Genomic DNA, 21059 nt, shown 5'->3' with positions numbered 1-21059 from the left:
AAGGCTTATCTTCTGCATTCAGTTTTGAGGATTATAGGTTGTTGTTGCCCGAAAGTGTCTGCGGTTCGAGGTGCCGTGAAACTCGGTTACCGCCTCGTTAGGCGATCGTTCCCGCCTTTTGGAAGGCATCACCGCCAAGAAACGGACCCTATAGGGTGGAGCATGCCCGTGTCGCAGGCAGCTCTTGCAGGGTGGGACCCTTCACGGCTCTTCCACTGTGCCGCCGCCCGGACACGGCTCTCTTGCCCCGTACGGTGCAGGCTGTGGGAGTGTCTGTGCAGGCAGCGCTGAGCGACAGGGGCTGTGTTGTCATCCGCTGTCCGCCTCAGCGAAGTCTGCAGGGCCTGTTGCAGAATCCGTTCCTCGGGCTGAGCCGGGCGGAAAGAGCCCTCTCTGCGCCATTCGCCTGCCGGGTCTGCGGCGGGGCCCGACACATCCACAGCAGTAAAGGCGGGGCTGGGCCAGGGGACCGCGGCCCTCCCTGCTGCCGGGGCGTGCGGCGGGGGGCGGGGCCGGAGGAGCCCGAGAAGACCCCGGGCGGTGGCACCGGGAGCTGCCCGGCCCCGCCCCGCGCGGAGTTGCCGTCGCCAGCCGAAGGGAGGGGCGGGCGTGCATGCGGCCTCTGCTCTCTAACCGCTGCGCTCTGACTCTGACTCCTGCTCTGCCCGCAGATGGCCGCCGGCTGCGTGACCCGCGTGGAGCTGTCGGTGTCCTGCCGGAGCCTCCTCGAACGGGACCTTTGCTCCAGGTCGGATCCTCTCTGCGTCCTGCTGCAGGAAGTGAGCGGTGGGCAGTGGGCCGAGGTAAGGACGCAGACAAAACTGGTCTCTTGTGTTTCCCTCCTGGTGGCTCGTCGGTGAGCAGTCCCTGATGCCCGCGTCCAAATTCTCAGAGAGTTTCATGGTCGTTGGTTTTACTAATTGCTTGTATGCTTGTCTGGAGCTACATTAGGAGGTTACAATGTAGCCTGTCCTTTTTCTTTTCCCCCAAAGCACGCAGTCCATACTGCAGCGTTCCTCCAATTTCAGAGTTTTCTAGCACAAGAATGTTGCCTACCTGTTGCAGTTTCCTTTTCTCGGCAGTCATTGGTCAGTGTGGTGACAGTGTCCTGGTTTGTCGCTGAGCTTGAAGCTCAGCCCATCGCGTGAGTGGTACCCTACTTCAGCGAGTGCAAAGGCCCAGGGTGCAGCTTAAAAGCTGTGTGGGTGAAGGCACTCTTCTTACCATCCAAAGCTCTGCTTCTGTGTGTGCAGCTGGATCGCACTGAGAGGATCAAGAACTGCCTGAACCCTGAGTTCTGCAAGAAACTGGTTGTGGACTACTACTTTGAGAAGGTGCAGAAGCTGAAATTCGCCATATATGACATTGATAACAAGTCCTTTGATTTAAATGATGATGACTACCTCGGAGGGATTGAGTGCACACTGGGGCAGGTATGTGTAGAGATGTGCAAAATGATCTAGAAAGCAGCAGTGAGCATTTGGTTTGTAAGGAAAAAAGTGAGGAAAGATTGTTTTATCAAAGGCTTTGACATTCCAAGTTGAAAAGACCCTATTGAACAGATTAATCTTGAGCATCATTAGAAGAATTGTTATGTTGATCACAAAGTCAATGGTACAAACATGTGTGGTTTGCAGTTAATTATTTCACTTATGGGAGGCACTTGTAGCATGAAAGGCAGGCACGGTGCTTAGAGTGTCCTTTGCACAAAGTTGTCATTGAGCAGTAACTTCACTTCCTGAAGAGGGGCCTGTATAGCTAGGGAGGAGAGGAAAAGTGGGCTTCATGTTATTGAGTAAATAGGATTTTTAATAGCATTTTGGTTACTTTTAAAGAAAATGCCTCTTGTGTGTCAGGAGTAGCAAATGTGAGTGGCTAAAGTTAAGTATGAAGACGTGTCAGTGGGCACTGTGTTTTAGGTAGTTCAGGATGTTCAGCCATTCAGGAGCACAAGCTCTGATGGCAGCTGCTGTTGGAAGTGTGTTTTAATCCCTTTAGATGTTTTAAGAGACTTTGAAAGCTTTGCCTCTGAAGACTAATTCTTTTTGCCTTTGTCTAATTCGATATTTGTAATATCTGTCTTACAACATTAGGTTGTATCCAGCTCTGTCTTCACCCGAGCGCTGGAGCTGAAGCAGGGAAAACCAGCAGGAAAGGGCACCATTATGGTAAGTAAGGGGTTTGTGTGTGAAAAGTGCTTCCATCGTTTTTTTTCATGTACTGTTTGGTTGTCTGCACTATATTTCAAAATACAATGTGTGTACAGGAGGAAGGTGTTTGCAGATGCAGTTTTAGTAGGAGCAAGTAGGCAATCTGTAGTAGCTGAATGGACAAAGAAGTGCATGCATCATGCCTCAAAAGAAGTGCAAGTAGCAGGACAAGGGAGGTGATTACCCCACTCTGCTCTGGTGAGACCCCATCTGGAGCACTGCATTTGGTTTTGGTGTCCCCAGTATAAGAGGAATGTGGAACTGCTGGAGCTGGTCCAGAAGAGGCCATCAAGATGATCAGAGGGCTGGAGAACTTCTGCTATGGGAACAGGCTGAGAGAGTTGCGGCTGTTGAGCCTGGAGATGAAAAGACTCCAGGGAGACCTTAGAGCAGCCTGCTAGTACCTGAAGGGGCTCCAGGAATGCTGGGGAGGGACTCTGGACAAGGGCTGAGAGTGCCAAGACAAGGGACAATGGCTTTGAGCTGAGAGAGAGGAGTTTGAGAGTGGAGATGAGGAAGAGATTCTTGAAAGTGAGGATGTGGGGGCACTGGCACAAGTTGCTCAGAGAGGCTGTGGCTGCCCCCTGCCTGGAGTGTTGAAGGCCAGGCTGGATGAGGCCTTGAGGAGGTTGGAACGAGGTGACCTTTAAGGTCCTTTCCAACCATTCTGAATCTATGAAAAGGATGAGTGAATCTCTGTGTGGTATCTTACTTATCTATGTATTTGTCTTTTTTCCCTAAATTGCTGTGGCACAGATTTCAGCAGAGGAGATTAAAGACAGTAGGGTTGTGTACTTGGAAATTGAAGCCCAAAACTTGGACAAAAAGGTACTGATTTAAAAAAAAACCAAACTTGTGTGCTTCTGTGATTGTGCCTGTTGGCCTGGGATGTGTATTTGGAGATGTGCAGCTAAGTTAAGCTAATCTGTGCATGGAGAAAGACTTGGGTTTGTTACTACAATGAAATAACCTGAGGATGTCATTTCATGTTGGTAAGTACAGTGTCGAGCTAGGAACTCAACATTTGGGTGTAGGTTTTGGGGATGGTTTAAGTGTAGAATATTCTCGATGTTAATACAGTTAAGTTACGTGATTATCTCCAATGAATGTGGTAGCTGTGGATGAGATTTCTCTAATGTCATTAAGGAAGAACAGGGAAATTTATAGGCTGCCTCAATGCTATTTTAAGCCAAAGATCACTCAGAGAATTTGGTGTCCTCTCTATTTAGCAAAATGTACAGACCCCCTCCTGTAAATGTGGATTTGTACAAACCCTGTAACTGTTCAATAAACATTCAAAACCAAAATGTCCCTGGGGGTTTTCCAGCAGCCTGTGGACCTGACTGGGTGCTTAGGGGTGTGGCTTAGTGCTGGTTCGAGGGTTGGACTAGATGAGCTTGGAGGACTCTGCCAACCAAGTGTTTCTGTGATTCTGTGAGTTAATAACTTCTCATGACTTAGTGTGGTGCTTAAAAGAGAAAAGTAAAGTGAAAGAAAGGGAAGCAAATGTGTAGCTTGATTGACTTTGTGCTTTGTGCATGCTGCTTAGCCAGCTCTTCTCTCACCAGGGTACAATGCTGATTACATCTGACGGGTTTTTGTTTGCAGGATTTCTTGGGCAAATCTGATCCATTTTTTGAGTTTTACAAGCAGAGTGATGCTGGAATGTGGCAACTGGTGTACAGGTCAGAGGTATTGCAGCTGTGCTGATTCTTTTCCTTCAGGTTACTCTTGAATCCCGCTTCTGGTTGTGCTTTGCACCAGTTGTGCAATGAAAGTTGTCCTGTACCCTAAAAAAGACATTCTGCTCACTGGCATGTCACAGAGTGTTTGTTTCCTGCCTGGGGACTGGAGTGAGCTGGCTCAGTCAGAGTCTGTGCACCAAGTGGGAAGAGTGGCAAGAATCTCCTGTTGTGCTGTTAGCTTGGCTTGGCTCCTACTCTGAGCTTCAAGGTTTTATTTCTTACAGAGCTTTTGCTTGTCTGTCTGTGCATGTCGGGACTGAGCTGTATGAGGCTGCTCTTAGAGCTGTCATGTTGTGCTGCTTAGTCCTTTGCATACCACATCCCTCATGTGATGTTATGCTGTAATTGTTTTCAAGGTGATTAAGAACAACTTAAATCCATGCTGGAGGAAGTTCAGTGTTCCCTTGCAGACATTCTGTGGTGGAGATTTTAATAAGCCCATCAAGGTACAGGCTTCAGAAACTCTCTTTGTTGTCATAATCCAGACTGTTGATGGTAACCAGGAGTGATCAGCTTGTCTAATTGCATTTACATTTTTAGTTTGCCTTCCTACAACAGTACTGTGGCAGATAAGTGATTATATGGCTTCAAAGTATAAAGTCTGTGCTAGAACACAGTGAGTAGTCAGATTGAGAAGCTGGGAATGCAGAAGTGATGCACTTCCAGTCAAGACTCAGAAGAATAAATGGATTTTTTTTTTCCCAGTGTTCTGGCCAGGATTTCAGAGTGAGCCTTTGTTTGAGTGTTGCTGTTGTTGTTTTGTGGTTTTGGTTTTTCCTGTCTTTTTATTTGAGCATTTTTGTTTTGGTGGTGGTTTTTTAATTATGCCTTTCTAGCGCTGTTTCTAACTTAACAGAGAGGCTCATACGTGTTGGACAGGTTTAAGTGCCATAGGATACTGACAGAGAGAGAATCTTCATGTATCTGCCAGACTCACCTGTTCAGGAGCTTGACAAGCTTGCTCCAGTTCTTTCTCAGTCTGTTCCAACTAGAAATTTGGTTCCAGGTCAGAGCTCCATTTGTAGACCTGTGCAATATTTTGTAAGTGACAACTAATTCTCCCTACTTCCAGTGTAATGGGGATGGCAGCAAAACAATTAAATTGTTTCCACCAAATAAAATTATTAGCAAATGATTTTGTTAATTTCTAAGCAAAGTGTTGCTAATGTAAAGACATTTAAATTCATCCGTGGTGTGGTCTCTCATCCAATTCATAAACACTTCCCATTTGCAGAATTTTCCTGCCTCATCATATCTGTGCAGGAACACCCTTCTGGAAGCTTGAGCTGAAAGGTTTAGTGAAAACTGTGCATGCCGATGCTTTTATTTGTGTAGCATGGCATGGCCAAAGAGTTCCTGAGCTAATTAACTTGCAGATAAATGTTCACATGGGTGGGGCTTGTTGATCCATGGCAATGTCCTGTATGGTGTTCATGAGCTTTTGTTGTTGGGGAATCAACAGTCTTAGATTAGAAAGAAATCCTCCTGGTCCAAAAGTGAGCAGGAAGATGTGGAAAAGAGATGGTAAAGAAATGCCTCTTATAATTTGTAAAAGCTGCCTTGAGGTGGTGTGCTTCACACCTTCTGGTGGGTAGCTCTTCTATAGATTCACAGGTGCATAGTTCAGCTTGGAAGGAACAGTGAACATCATCTAGTTACAACCCTTCTGCCCAAGAGCAGGTTCAAGATTTGTGGTGGTGTTTGTGTTTTTTTGGTGGTTTGGTTTTCTTTCTTTTGATTTTTGTTTTCTTTGCCTTTTTTTCTCTTTTTGTGTGTTTTGGACTTTTTTTTTTTCTAGAGGGCTCCTGTGCTTTTCGAGATCTCTGTGGAGAGAGCTGCTGCTTAAAAAGGGTAGATTTTTCCTGCTAGTTTCTTTCAGCCAAATTCTCAGTGCGTGTGCAAATAATCCATTAGGCTTCCAAACTGCAAAAGGGTAGCACTGGTTTTGTACTAAGCAGAGGATCAGAACCATCTAGGCTGGAAAAGGCCTTGAAGATTGCCAGTGCCAACCCTTAGAGCAGCATTTCCAAGCCACCACAAAAGAGGTCTGTAAGCTCCACCTCTGCATGTCTTCTAAATGCCTTTGGGGGTGGTGACTCCACTACTTCTCTAGGCAGCCTGTTCCAGGGCTTGGCAGTGCTGGTTAAGGATTTCTTTCTAATGGATGATGCTGTCCAGGGGTGCCGGAGATGTCAATTTGTAGAAGTTGTTCCTCAATGTGCTCGTAGCTGGGATTGAATGTGGAAACATTGGAGAGGCTGGGGCCACTGATCTCCCATGTCATCAGAGTCCCCAGGCTTGGGGCTGCTGCTAGACCATCTGGCTGATGTGCAGGGCATAACCAGAGAGGTTATTGGTGGTCACCAACATGGCTTCACCAAGGGCAAATGCTGTCTGACAAACTTGGTGGCTTTCTACAATGGAGTTACAGCATCAGTGGACACAGGAAGAGCAACTGATGGCTTCCACTTGGACTTGTGTAAAGCTTTTGACACTGCCCCCATGACATCCTGGCCAGGTAAGCATGGGCTCGAGGAGCACTGGCTGCATAAGGGATTGGCTGGATAGGGCTGCACTCAGAGTTGCAGTCAGCGACTCAATGTACAGATGGAGGTTGGTGACATGGACAGTGAGATTAAGGCACCCTCAGCAAGTTTGTGGATGACACCAAGCTGTGTGTTCCGCTTGACACGCTGGAGTGAAAGGATGAAGTCTCCTCTGGAGACTCCCACCAGCAAGTCTCTCAGCTTCCATGTAGTATCTCCCATGAGCAGGGTCAGTGGGAACAGGTCTCCGCCCAATGGAACAAATGCAAATGGAGCAAGCGAGCTACTTTAAGAAGCACACTGCCCACAGTGCACTTGCAGAATAGGTATGAGGCTCTGCAGGAGGAACAGGTTGTCAGCAAGGGTGAGGACTCAAAAAGCCCAGAAACTGCACCAAAGACAGGTTGCCTCAGGCCAGCCATCAAAACCAATCCTGAAAAGAAACCTCCAAGGGTCATTGTTATTGGAGACTCCCCACTGAAGGGAGCAGAGGGCCTGATAGGCAGACCGAATCCACTTCAGAGAGAGGTCTGCTGCCTCTCTGGTGCCCAGGTAAGAGAGACTGTAGGTAAAATTCCCAGCCTCCTGAGTCCTTCAAACTACTGCCCACTTCTGGTCTTTCAAGTGGGTAGTGACGATGCAACAATGAGAGGCTCACGATCAATTAAAAGATACTTCAGGACCTTAGGGCAGCTGCTAAAGGGATCAGGAGCTCAAGTTGTGTTTTCCTCTCTCCCTCTAACATCAGCAATGGATGAGAGAACATGTAGGAAGAGCCAACAGCTCAATTCATGGCTCCAGAGCTGGTGTCATTAACAGGGGTTTGGTGGTGTCACCAGCCACGGCTCTGTTCACGGGGCACCAGAGCTGCAAACAACCAATGGGATACACTTGTCCCAGAGGGGGAAGAGGATCCTGGGGCAGGAATTGGCAGGGCTCATTGATAGGGCTTTAAACTAGATTGAAAGGGGGAAGGGGTTGATAGTCACCTGCTGGCTGGTGACAAACAGTGGGGCAGCTCGCTGGAGGCAGAGGGATGGGGAGCTAATGAGGGCCCTCAACTTGCTGCCCTGAGGCAAGCCAGGGATGCTGCACCAGGACAATCTGAGGCAATCAAGGGGGCTCGCGACAAGAGGAGGCCAGGGCCAGCCCAGCTGAAGTGCCTCTATGCAAATGCACAGAGCTTGGGCAACAAACAAGATGAATTAAGGGCCACTGTGCTGCTGGGATGCCAGGACAGAGTGGCTGTTACTGAGACTTGGTGGGATAATTCCCACGACTAGAATGTAGGGATAGATGGTACAAGCTCTTCAGGAAGGATAGGCAGGGAAGCAGAGGAGGAGGCATTGCCCTCTATATCAGTGACCAGCTAGAATCAGTGGAGCTCCACCTGGGGAAGGATGCTGAGCTGGTTGAGAGGGTATGGGTTAAAATTAAAGGGAAAAGAGGGGAGGGTGTCTGCTGCAGACGACCTGACCAGCAGGACCAAGCAGATGAGGCCCTTCACAGGCAAATAGAAGTGGCTTGCAGGTCACAAGCCCTGGTCCTCATGGGAGATTTCAACCACCCTGACATCTGCTGGAGGGACAACACAGCAAGGCATCAGCAATTCAGGATGTGCCTGGAGTGCAGAGATGACAACTTCCTCTTCCAAGTGGTAGAGGAACCAACAAGAAAAGGTGCTGTGCTGGACCTTGTTCTCACCAACAGGGAAGGGCTGGTGACTGACGTGAGGCTCAGGGACAGCCTTGGCGGCAGTGACCATGGAGCAGTTGAATTTCAGATGCTCAGGGCAACCAGGAGGAGGTATGCTAAGCTTATGACCCTAGGCTTTAGGCGTGCAGACTTTGATGGCTTCAGGGATCTGCTGGCCTGAGTGTCATGGGACGAAGCCCAGAGGGAAGAGGGGCCCAGGACAGCTGGTCAGTGTTCAAGGATCGCCTCCCCTGTGCCCAGGAGCAGTGCCTACCAACAAAGAGCAAAGCAGGGCAGAATGCCAGCAGGCCTGCCTGGCTGAGCAAGGAGCTCCTGGACACGCTGTCACACAAAAGGAAACTCTACAAGGACAGCTGGAATGGGGGGGTGGATATAAGGAAGCTGCCCCAGCAGCCAGAGATCTGCTTAGGAAAGCCAAGGCAGAGTTGGAATTGAATCTAGCCAGGGAGGTCAAAGGGAACACCAAGAATTTCTACAGGTATATTAATGGTAAGAAGAAGCCTAGGGAAGGTTGGGTCCCCTCAGAAAGGAAACAGGTGAAATGGTCACGAGTGACGTGGCAAAGGCTGGAGTTCTCAACGACTTCTTTACCTCAGTCTGCACTGCAAAGGCCTCCAGCCACACTCCCGGAGCCATGGAAGTCTGGGGCAGCCCCCACTGGCTGGAAAAGGGGAAACAGGACTCCTGTTGTCAAACAGGGTAGGAAGGAGGAGCCAGGGAACTCCAGGCCAGTCAGTCTCATCTCTGTGCCCAGTAAGATCACAGAGCAGAGCCTTCTGGAGGCACTACTGAGACAGAAGAACAGTGAAGAGGTGATTGGCTACAGTCAGCATGGCTGCACCAAGGGCATATCCTGCCTGACAAAAATGGTGGCCTTCTATGAGCAGGTCACAACATTCATAGCTGAGGGGCAAGCAACTGATGGCATTGACCTGGAGCTGAGCAAGGCCTTTGGCACTGTCCCACACCACATCCTGGCCTCCAAGCTGGGGACACAGGGGTTTGATGGGTGGAGCACTGGACGGATACAGAACTGGCTTGATGGCCGCACCCAAAGAGTGGCTGTCAGTGAATGGCTCCATGGCCAAGTGGAGGCCAGTGACAAGTGGAGTCCCTCAGGGATCAGTTCTGGGACCAGTCTTGTTCAACATCTGTGTGGGTGCCATGGACAGAGGCACTGAGTGCAGCCTCAGCAAGTTTGCTGCCCACACCAAGCTGTGTGGTGCAGCAGTCAGGCTGGAGGGCAGGATCCATCCAGAGGGAGCTGCACAGGCTGCAGAGGTGGGCACAAGCCAAGCTCAGGAGGTTCAACAAGACCAAGTGCAAGGTTCTGCAGCTGGGTTGAGGCAATGCCAAGCACCAATCCAGGCTGGGCAGTGAGTGGCTGGAGAGCAGCTGTGAGGAGAGGCACTTGGGGGTGCTGGTGGAGGAGAAGCTCAGCAGGAGCCAGCAGTGTGCACTTGCAGCCCAGAAAGCCAAGCAGAGCCTGGGCTGCAGCAGCAGAAGTGTGGCCAGCAGGGCCAGGGAGGTGATTCTCCCCCTCTGCTGTGCTCTGCTGAGACCCCACCTGGAGTACTGCATCCAGTTCTGGAGCCCCCATTACAAGAGGGATGCGGAGATGCTGGAGAGTGTCCAGAGCAGGGCCACAAGGATGCTCAGAGGACTGCAGCAGCTCTGATGTGAGGAAAGAGTTGGGGCTGTGCAGGCTGGAGCAGAGGAGGCTCCCAGGTGACCTTCTTGTGGCCTTCCAGTATCTGAAGGGGGCCTGCAGAAAAGCTGGGGAGGGACTTCTTAGGCTCTCAGGGAGTGACAGGACTGGGGGGAATGGAGCAAAGCTGGAGGTGGGTAGGTTCAGGCTGGAGGTGAGGAGGAAGTTGCTCAGTGGTGAGAGTGGTGAGAGGCTGGAATGGGTTGCCCAGGGAGGTGGTTGAGGCTCCATCCCTGGAGGTGTTTCAGGCCAGCCTGGCTGAGGCTCTGGGCAGCCTGCTCTAGGGTAGGGTGTCCCTGCCCATGGCAGGGGGGCTGGAAGTGGATGATCCTTGTGGTCCCTTTCCGACCCTGACTGATTCTGTGATTTTGGAGGCCTGCCTGGCTGCATTCCTACGTGACCCTGCTTTGGTTGGACTTGATGATCTCTGGAGGTCCCTGCCAACCCCTAACATTTTGTGAGTTTGTGATGGCATTCAGAAGGACTCGGACAGGCTGGAGAGGCGAGCCCAAGCTAACCTCATGAAGTTCAGCAAGGCCAACTGCAAGGTCCTGCACCTTGAGTGGGCCAATCCCAGGCACAGATCCAGGCTGGGTGATGAGTAGCTCAAGATCATCCTCGAGGAGAAGGCCTTGGGGGTGTCAAGTGATGACAAACTGCCCAGGAGCCAGCACTGGTTGCTGGCAGCCCAGAGTCAGCTGTGTGCTGGGCTGTATGCAAAGCAGGGAGAGCAGCAGGGCAGGGAGGGGATTCTGCCCCTCTGCTCTGCTGAGAGTCTGCACACATGTCCAGTTCTGGTGCTTCCAGCATGAGAGGGATGTGGAACTTCTGGAGCTGGTCCAGAGGAGACCACAACGGTGATCAGAGGGTTGGAGCACCTCCCCTATGGGGACAGGGTGAGGGAGTTGGGGCTGGAGGAGAGAAGGCTCCAGGGAGACCTCAGAGCAGCCTTCCAGTAGCTGAAGGGGCTGCAGGAATGCTGGAGAGGGACTTTGGACACGGACTGGGAGTGGCAGGACAAGGGACAATGGCTTTGAGCTGGGAGAGGGGAGACTGAGAGTGGAGATGTGGAAGAGATTCCTGAGCGTGAGGGTGGGGAGAGGCTGGCACAGGCTGCCCAGGGAGGCTGTGGCTGCCTCCTGCCTGGAGTGTTGAAGGCCAGGCTGGATGAGGCCTTGAGCAGCCTGTGCTGGTGGGAGGTGTCCCTGCCCATGGCAGGGGCCTGGAACTGGATGAGCTTTCAGGTCCCTTCCAACCCAACCCATTCTGTGACTCTAGGAACTGCTCGGACTGCAGGCTCCTTCCCTCTCCATTCTTGGGGGGATTTGGGGTTATTCTGTAGCAGTTAGGCAAAAGTGGGCTCTAGAGCTGAGCCTGGTGGGATGCAGGGAAGAGTGTGGTTGACTCAGGGCTTTGAAAGGCTTTGCAGTGAGCCTTGTGCCCCCTGCATGCTGCTGGAGACAAAGGCCTTGCAGCCCCTGCAGTGTGTGTCTGCATCACCCTGCCCCCAGTGTTGCTGCTTGCCCTGGGCACTCCATGCCACTTTCTGCATGGGGCTGTGTCTGTGGGTCCTGCTCCCCTGCCCCACGGCTGCTTCCACTAGGGAAGAGGACAGTAGTCTCCCTGTGCCATTTCCTGACTCACTGGTTGGTGGTGGCATGGCACTCTGGGGCTCTGATGTGGGGCTCAGTGGGGCTTGGGCACCTCTGGGGCATTGCTTCCCAGTGCCTGCTGATCTCCCTCCCTGCTCCCACACAGGCAGTGCTGCAGAAATGTCTTTTAATGGGAGAAAAGAAACAAAACTGAGGAAAGCTCCCAACGAAGCCACCACAACCTCCTCCTTCCTGCCAAACATGCCACCCCTCCCCCCCTTCCCTCACCTCCTTGTCATCCCTGCCTGGCTCTAATGCCCCCCTGGCACCCCAGTGCTGGCAGCTGCAGCCCTGCGCTTGCAGGGGGGCTGTGGGGGGTGACTCTTTCTGTGCCTCTTCAGCTGACGCTCTTTCAGGGCAGGCTGGGCTGGGGGCAAGTGTAGCCTTGCTTCCACCCACGGCTCCTGGGGCTCCATCCCCACGCTGAGGAATTCTTCGCGGCTCAGGATGGCATCAAGAGTCTCAGGGACATCGTAGTCAGGGCTGAGCAGGTCGTCAGGTAGCGACAGCGAGGCAAAGTCAGGGAGGCTGCTGTGGTGTCTCCAGGGTCCCCAGGCAGGGCCCTGCTGCTGGCACTCTGCTGGTTGACCTCCGCTCTGTCCTGGCAGCATGCAGAGATCCTTAGGGCATCTTTGAGTGTCACCTCCTTGGACAGTGCCAGGTTGCCTGCTGGGTCCCCAGGGCCTTGGTTGTTTGGGGCAGCGCACAGAACGAAGGGGGAAGTCGCTGCCCTGGTGGATGTTTCTGCCCAGGGCTGCCCCTACAGGGGTGGCCATCGCAGCGATGTTGAGTTGTGGAGGCTGCCCCTCGATGTGCTTGTGGCCAGGGTTGGATGTTGGCGGCACTGGTGGGGCTGGGGGCACTGTTCTGCCTACTCTGCTGGTGTCCTCAGGGTCCCCGGGCACAGGGTGACTGTCTTGCCTGCCGTCCACAGAGCAGCCAAAGAGCCTCATGGCCTCTTGGAGAGGCATGTGCTCAGAAACATCAAGTTCGGCTGCTGGATCCCCAAGGCCTTGGTTGTCAGGGGCAGCAGAGGGGCTGGGGTGTGTGTTGGTGCCCCAGGGGATGTTGTTGTGCGAGGGAAGCCACAAGGAGGTGGCCATGCCCCGGTTCTGGGTTGGTGCTGACCGCCCCTCGATGTGCTCATAGCTGCTGGTAGATGTTGGCAGCTCCCAGGAGGGGGCTGAGGCCGCTGCTCTCCTGTGATGTTTGTATGTGAGGTGTTGAGGTTGGCCCTGGGGGGGGCTCCCTGGGGCTGCCCAGGCTGCAGGGGTCCCACATGACCTGGGGTCCTGCACGGCGGCCCCCAGCAGAGGAGTGCTGCAGCTTGGCATGGAGGTGGCTGCTGGAGGCAGGACGATGCTTGCCCACTGGATGCAGAAGACCTGCGGGTCGAAGAAGCAGCCACATGGAGCTCTCTGCAGACCTGTGTGGGTGACAGGAGTCAGGCTGGGGTGGAAGGACTCTGCAGGGGCCCTCATCTGCAGTGCCCCTTGGCTCTGCAGCAGGCACTGGGAGGGCTTGTGGCTGGGGCAGTCCCTGCAGGGTGAGCTGCTGAGTTGGCAGGATGGGGTTGCAGAGTGGGGAGGAGACAAGCTTCTAGGAGGTGAGTGGGGAGAGAGGAGCCTGAGTGCTTGGGAACTGGATCTGCTGGGCACACGTTCCCCAGGCAAGGACAGGGGTGCTCGCCTTGGCTCACTGAATTGCTGTGTGATGCCTGGGTGGGCTGTGGTGTGTTTATTGGGAGTGCCAGGGGAGTTGAGGGGTGCTGAAGGTGCCAGAGCAGATGGGTGCCATACCTGCTGGCGGTGCCTGGAGAGCCTGGGGTGCCACTTCCACAGGGAGCACCCTGGCTGTGGGGAAGGTGTGCTCCTGTCTGGGCAGCTGGCACAGGCTGGCTGTACCTGAGAGATAAGAGCTGTGGTCACCTCCACTCTTGCCCCCAAGAGCATCCCTGGGCTGCAGGGGTCAGGGTTGGTCCTACCTTGGATGTAGAAGGTTTTGGGGAGCCCAGAATTCTGCAGGAGCTGGCGTGCTGGGGGGACTGGTGTCTGCGCAGTAGCAGCCAGCATGGCAGCAGTGCTGTGGTCCCTTTGGTCTGCTGGTTGCTAAGGACTCTCTGGGGTATCCCAGGTGAGGAGCAGGGGTGCAGGTGCCAGCATGGCAGCAGTGCTGTGGTCCCTTTGGTCTGCTGGTTGCTAAGGACTCTCTGGGGTATCCCAGGTGAGGAGCAGGGGTGCAGGTGCCAGCATGGCAGCAGTGCTGTGGTCCCTTTGGTCTGCTGGTTGCTAAGGACTCTCTGGGGTATCCCAGGTGAGGAGCAGGGGTGCAGGTGCCCTGCTCTGCCCCATTCTGCAGTGGGGAACATGTCCTAGAATCTTAGACTCGCTTAGCTGGGGCAGGACTTTCAAGGCCGTGGAGTTCAGGCATTAACCCAGTACTGCCATGGCCCTCGGCGTCACATTGACGTGTCTTAAAAACCCTTCCAGGGACGGGCAGCCTGTTCCAGGGCTTGGCAACCCTTTGGGGGAAGAAAGTGCTCCTTGTCCAGTGCAAGCCTTCTTTCTCTTGTCCTGTTTCCTCTCATTCTCTCTCTTGTTTCCTGGAAGAAGGGACCAACCCCCACTTGCTGCAGCCTCTTTCCAGGGAGCTGTAGAGAGCAATGAGGTCTGCTCTCAGCCTGCTCTTCTCCAGACTGCACACCCCCAGCTCCCTCAGCCTTTCCTCCCCAGCCCTGTTCTCCAGGCTCTTCCCCAGCTTTGCTGCCCTTCTCTGGACACGTTTCAGCCCCTCAATGTCTCTTATACTGTGGCACCCAAAACTGAACCCAGGATTTGAGGTGTGGCCTCCCCAGTGGCCAGCACCGAGGGACAGGCCAGGATGCTGGTGCCCTTCTTGGCCACCCGAGCACACTGCAGCCTCATGCTCTGCTGGCTGTCAGTCAGCACCCTCAGGTCCCTTTCTGCCTAGCAGCTTTCCCACCGCAATTGCTCTGATGTCTCATTTTTTGTCTTGTGTTTGCTGCTCTGAACCTCTCGTTCAGAGACTCTAAAATGTAAGTCAACAAGGGGATTGAAGGCACCCTCAGTGAGTGTGCAGATGACACCTATGTGGGAGGGAGTGTTGATCTGCTTGAGGGAAGAAAGGCAGAGGGGTCTGGATGGGCTGGGTTGATGGGCCACAGCTAATGCCAGGTCTTGCACCTGGGTTGCAGCAGTCTCATGCTGTGCTACAGGCTTGAGGAGGAGTGCCTGGAAAGCTGCCCAATAGAGCAGGACCTGGGGCTGCTGGTTAAGAGCAGCTGAAGGTGAGCCAGCACGTGCCCAGGTGGCCAGGAAGGCCGACAGCATCCTGGCCTGGATCAGCAATGGTGTGGGCAGCAGCAGCAGGGAAGGGATCATGCCCCTGTAGTGGCCACTGGTGAGGCCGCAGCTTGAGCGCTGTGGTGAGCTTTGGGATCCTCATTTTCAAGAGAGACTCTGAGGGCCAGAGAAGGGCAGTGAAGCTGGTGAAGGGTCCGGTGAGGAGCAGCTGAGGAACCTGGGGCAGTTTAGTTTGGCGAGGAGGAAGCTGAGGGCAGATCTTACCACTCTTCAGCTCCGTGAAAGGAGATTGTATTGAATCGTGGCTTGGTCTCTTCTGCTCAGTAACAGGTGATAGGACAGTAGGAAATGGCCTCAGGCTGCTCTGGGGGAGGTTTAGGTTGGACGTTAGAAGAAGCTTCTTTGCAGAAAGGGTTTCTTAGACACTGGAACAGGCTGCCCAGGAAACTGGTTGGATCTCCATCCCTGGAGGCATTTGCCAGACACAGAGATGGTGCTAAGGGACTCGGTTTAGCACCAGCTATGGCAGAGCTAGAGAACAGTTGGACTCGGTGGTCTGACAGGGTTTTTCCACAACCATGATTCTGTGGTCCTGTGTGTGTGAAGTAAAGGTGAAGGAAGAACTCCCTGGATTTCAACACAGTGGAAACAGCCACACTGATGTGTCTGCTGAACATCAGCTTTGCCAGCTGTGCGTGAGGGGTGCTGATGAGCTGTGACCCTTTTGATCACACTGAGGGGGCTACTCGACGCTTTGGTCATAGTGCAGAGTGATGTTCTCCTTGCTCTGTCTTGAAGAGCAGCTCAGATTTGTGACACAGCCTGAGCTTCTTGGCAGTTTCATTACAGATGTGAGTGAATGAAAGCAACACATCTGCCCCGTGGCCATGGAGGTGAAGATGGCAGATGTGGAATTTGTAGGGGTTGGTATTGCCACAAGCTGCAGTTTGGGTCCCATTTACGTATTGTGAGATCTGAGAGTTCCTCCTGTAGCTGGAAGGGGATCTTGTACTTGCTGCCTGCATTCCAAGGCTCGTAATGAGTGCTGGGTAGTTAATTTGCCAGAAAGAATCATTAAACAAATGATAATTGATATATTGATAATAATTGCTTGTTAATTTCTTGACAGTGGGTTATCCATGGGACAGCAGTGTGCCTGGGTGCCTAAGAAGGCCGAGAGTGTACTTGAATGCATTGAGAGTGTGGCCAGCAGGTTGGGATTCTCCTCTCCTCCTATTCAGCCCTAGTTAGAGCACATCTGTTGTGTCCAGTTCTGGGCTCCCCAGTTCAAGAGGGACAGAAGACTACTGCAGAGAGCTCAACAGATAGGAGGATGATGAAGGGACTGGAACATAGAATCACAGAATCAGTCAGGGTTGGAAGGGACCACAAGGATCATCCACTTCCAGCCCCCCTGCCACGGGCAGGGACACCCTACCCTAGAGCAGGCTGCCCAGAGCCTCAGCCAGGCTGGCCTGAAACACCTCCAGGGATGGGGCCTCAACCACCTCCCTGGGCAACCCATTCCAGCCTCTCACCACTCTCATGCTGAGCAACTTCCTCCTCACCTCCAGCCTGAACCTACCCACCTCCAGCTTTGCTCCATTCCCCCCAGTCCTGTCACTCCCTGAGAGCCTAAAAAGTCTCTCCCCAGCTTTCAATCCCAAGTACAAATCCAGGCTGGGCGAGGAATGTCTCAAGAGTAGGCTGCAGGAGAAGGCCTTGGGGGTGTCAAGTGATGACAAACTGCCCAGGAGCCAGCACTGGTTGCTGGCAGCCCAGAGTCAGCTGTGTGCTGGGCTGTATGCAAAGCAGGGAGAGCAGCAGGGCAGGGAGGGGATTCTGCCCCTCTGCTCTGCTGAGATCTCACTTGCAGCACTGACTCCAGTGGCTGCTCAGTACAAGAAGGACCTGGATCTGTTGGAGAGGGTCCAGAGTAGGCCACCAAATGATCAGAGGCTGGAGAATCTCTGCTATGGGTACAGGCTGGGAGAGTTGGGGCTGCTGAGCTTGAGGAAGAGAAAGCTGCAGGGAGCCCTTAAGAGCAGCCTTCCAGTACCTGAAAGGGCTCCAGGAGAGCTGGGGAGGGACTTTGCACAAGGGCTGGGAGTGTAAGGATGAGGGACAATGGCTTTGAGCTGGGAGAGGGGAGATTGGGAGTGGAGAGGAGGAAGAAATTGCTGAGAGTGAGGGTGGTGACACACTGGCACAGGTTGCCCCGGGAGGTTCTGGATGTTCCCTCCCTGGAGGTATTGAAGGCCAGGCTGGATGAGGCCTTGAGCAACCTGTACTGCTCAAGGCACGGGTGGGAGATGTCCCTGCCCATGGCAGGGGCCTGGAACTGGATGAGCTTTCAGGTCCCTTCCAACCCAAATATTCTGTGACTCTGTGAAAATGGCCAAATATCCCTGGCTAGCTCTTTCCAAAGTGCAGTCCTGAGCTGTTCAGCATCTTCACCCAGAAACACAGACATGGTTCATTCAGTACAGGGATGGTTTTCGTTTGCCTCATTTGTACTAAGACTGTAGGGGAGGGCTCTCACAGGGCACACCTCAGGGAACCTCAGCCTGCGGCTCCTGTATCCAGGCTAGCCTGGTCCCATTCAACAAGGTATTTGAGACACTGCTGCAAGGTTCCTGTGCTCTGAAATGATGGTGAGCTCACCACAGCTGCCTGCTCAGCTCAGACCTCAAGCCTCTTGACACAGCACTGCAGGGTGTTAGCCCAAACTCTTGCTTGAAGTGAGACCTTCATCAAATCACGGCTTTGGCACAGCTGAACCTTGATAATCTCCAGCGGCAGAGATCCCACTAGCCATGTGGGTGTGCTGCTGTTCAACCTAGCATTTTGTTTCCTGGTGCAATAAAGGAAATGCAGTCCATGGTGAGAAAAGTTGCCAACTCCTAAGGGTAGCTTGACAGTCGTTTCAGCTTTCACAGCACATTGTCTGGTATTGTCTCCTTCAGTTTAAGAGTGCACAGATCTCCTCTTGCTGCTGCTCCTCCCAGCCATGGGACCTCTCACGGTGTCAGGGGCAGTAGGAGGTGACAGGCTGGCTGCAGCCAAAATGCCGGCTTAACAATGTCATACCCACAACGAAAGAGGAGGAGAGCAGGTTTGGTGAGGGTGACCAGGGTCAGCCATGGCCAAATTACTAGTGGCCTAGTTGGTGAGTCAGGGTCAGCAAGGTGCCAGGCCTGGCATAAGCTTCACTGCAACTCAGGCGGGGCTGAGATGAGGATCTGAGATTGAATGCAGCTCCCAAGTGGAGCAGGGAGCCACTGATGAAGCATCTCCCACCTCATTCTCCCACCATGACTGGTGCCCTGAAGACTAATGGTTGCAGCTGCACCAGGTCAGTGCTGGCCATAAGCTCAGACATCCAAACTTCACCAAGCATTTCAGTCGTTGTTAGGAAATATTTACAGATGTGAATTATCTTAAACAGCTTGGGCTACATGTCAGCAATTTAATCACATCCTTACTGCCTGCAACAGACAAATAGTTTTTGTATCCTTATCACTGAGGCCTCCACATAGATATTTCCTTAATTAACAAAGCATCCTTCAAAAGTGGTGAAAACCAATTAGTACGGTCCAGGACCTAGCAAACTAAGTGACCCTAAAATGTCCATTGCCTCTGGTGGGAAGAGGCTTATTAAATTAGGGACACAAAGAACTTTGAAACTGAAACTAGGCTTGTATTGGTATTTCAGCTAATACTCTCTGGGGAGCACAAGTATGTGTGTTAAAGGAATCATCTTGCAAAGGGAACATCAAAAAAGAAGATCAGAGTGAGATTTCCTCCTGAAAAAAATTAATGTGATGCTTCCTTCTGTATGTGCCACAAGAAGGCCAGAAGAGCCAAGTTGGCAGAACCAGTAAAAGTGGAACTGAAAGAAAGGGCAAAACCGGTGACTGGGGCAACTAACCTCTGAAAGCCTCCAGATCACCCACACAGTGGTCAAAGTGGAAAGAGTCAACTTGTGGATACATTTCGCATAATTGCAACCAGCCCCGATGCCAGAACGACCTCGGTGGAGAGTTAGCAGAAAATCTATCGAGAAGACTGAGAGAAAGCTGAGGACATTTTTCATGTTAGGTATTTTGGAAAGGGGATGTAATGGGACAGGAGCCCACAGCTGGTGCAGCCAGCCGTGACAGCATGCATGGAAACTTGAAAACTAGCTTTGCAAAGTCGGTGAATGTGACCAACTGCTGGATTTGCTCACGAATCAGGAGTGGCATTTCCCTGGAATGTTGTTCCCTTAGGTTGGCCTGAATCGCATGCAAGACCCACGGCATTTAATTTGGAGACCTACAAGTTCATCAGCACGGCCTGAGTAGTGAACGCTATTACAGCAAGGCTGCGTCACTTGGGATATAAAATCACAGGCTTCGGTCTGGAGTGGGCAGCTAAAAGTTGCCGCCAGCCCAAAATCTTCTTTGAAGAACTGGCAGGCAACGCTCAGGAAAATCATGCTTTAATCCTGGCTATCTGTCTAGCGCAGACCCTAACGGAGCTAAAAAATGCGGATGCAAACATTCTGCATCTGGAAAGAGAACCTGAAAACGTTTCAAACCCAGAGGCTTTTCTGTTTAGTTCCACTGCGCATTTTGCAAGATGCAAAAGCAGACTGTATTTCTCCACTGTTCTCCCCAGTGGCGATAGGCGGGGTGGAGGTATTTGCTCACACTTAGCAAAACCAAAAGAATCGGCTGTGCCTTCGGGGAAAAGCTATCAGCGTTCTCTTCAGCCAAGAGCAGCCTCAATTCAGCTAACAGCCAGGCGAGGGACAGCCCCCAAAGTCCTGCCGCTACGGCTCTAGGCGCTCTCTCCACCAAGCCCTGCCGCAAAGCTAAAGGCAACCAGGAGGGAAAAGGCATCGGCTCTCCGAAGCTCGGAGACGTTCGCACTGCCAGCATGTGCAGTGCAGTTGCTCGCACCGACGCGACCGATGCAAGCCGTCCGCCGAGCCCTGCCGAGCAGCGCGAAAGCAGCGAATCGGCAAACCGCAGCCTTAGAGGCACAGCGCAGGAGAAATCTCTCCGTGATTCAGTGTGTGACTCCAGCCTGCCTGCGAGCTGCACCGTGACCCTGCCCAGCGACACAGCTTCACTGTGCCGCAAAGCCCCTGCGCGGGCAAGTAAAAATTGCGAAGCATCCCCAAAGGGAATCCCGGGGAAAAGCTGCGAACTTTAAACAGCAGAAAGCTGCTAACGCTACAGCCTCAGCTGCCAGCACTGCATGGCAAAAGGGAAGAGCGCCACAGAAACGTGTCCCCAGCCGCTCTGAGTCTGGAAGCCAGCGTTCCCAGAGGGACAAGAAAAGGCATCTCCCCAGAAGGATCCGCGCTGGAGATCCCAGCTGCTCCGGTGACTTCGACAAGTTCCGGAGTTACTCCAGATGGTTCCATCCACCAAACCCAGGTTGTATAAAGCAACTACATGATGCAGGGTTGCCTGAACATGTGGTAAGGCAACTTGCCTTTATGGTCGCTGAAGAAGATGACACTGATCACCTTTGTAGATAAGGTGTTCCGTTGGTGCTTAGAAAGGGAGTGAATTCCTCCTCACAATACTGAGGAACAGCTGGCACTGTGACAGAAATCCATCTCCAGCTGGGTATCTAGACTAGGATAGAATTCACCTGACTTATGCTGGCTTCCCACTGATAGCAGTGGAAGATCTCTAGTGAATTAAGGTAGTCCTAGAAGAGAAGCCTATCTCCAGTTCGGATGCCTAGGCTTTGGGTGTGACATCCGTACTGAGGTGTAACACATGGCTGCATCTTGTCCTTTTGTCCTGAGGAGCGCACTGTCACTGTGGCTCACACTGGAGTACGGTCAGTCCCTGGTAACTATGGGCAGATCTTGGAGAGTTCTTGGATCTGTGGCAGGTGAACTGCAGTGTGGAATAGGCAGCTCATCACAGACTGCTTCTGGAATCATGTTTTGAAGCTGTGTGCATTGTGCATGTTATAAATGCTGCTCATGGTTGGTCTCTGGGGACCTCCTGACAGGGGATACCTTACTGTGCTTGCTTCAAGCCGTAGTTGCTAGCGTGTCTTTAATTTCAAATGCATTGCTCTTCTGTATTATCTAGTTCCAAAAACTTTCGTGCTACTTCAGCCATAGCTGGTTAGTAGGTATTTATAGCT

At 52.6% G+C, this 21059-nt stretch overlaps 1 protein-coding gene across 7 annotated transcripts in view; it reads left to right on the top strand.

Moving 5' to 3' along the window:
* LOC135188352 (RNA-binding protein 12-like) overlaps positions 1 to 21059 on the top strand; it is a 55492-nt gene that overhangs the window by 22026 nt on the left and 12407 nt on the right. For all 7 annotated transcript variants that reach the window (XM_064167742.1, XM_064167746.1, XM_064167741.1 and 4 more), the window contains 6 exons: positions 672 to 803; positions 1254 to 1433; positions 2094 to 2168; positions 2967 to 3038; positions 3819 to 3902; positions 4312 to 4401. In XM_064167742.1, the coding sequence (XP_064023812.1) occupies positions 672 to 803; positions 1254 to 1433; positions 2094 to 2168; positions 2967 to 3038; positions 3819 to 3902; positions 4312 to 4401 (633 nt within the window). The remainder of the gene's footprint in view (positions 1 to 671; positions 804 to 1253; positions 1434 to 2093; positions 2169 to 2966; positions 3039 to 3818; positions 3903 to 4311; positions 4402 to 21059) is intronic.

The sequence above is a fragment of the Pogoniulus pusillus genome, chromosome 29, assembly GCF_015220805.1.
Source record: "Pogoniulus pusillus isolate bPogPus1 chromosome 29, bPogPus1.pri, whole genome shotgun sequence".
NCBI lineage: Eukaryota > Metazoa > Chordata > Aves > Piciformes > Lybiidae > Pogoniulus > Pogoniulus pusillus.
Note: the sequence above shows the minus strand (reverse complement) of the source record. Positions and strands in the feature narration are given on the sequence as shown.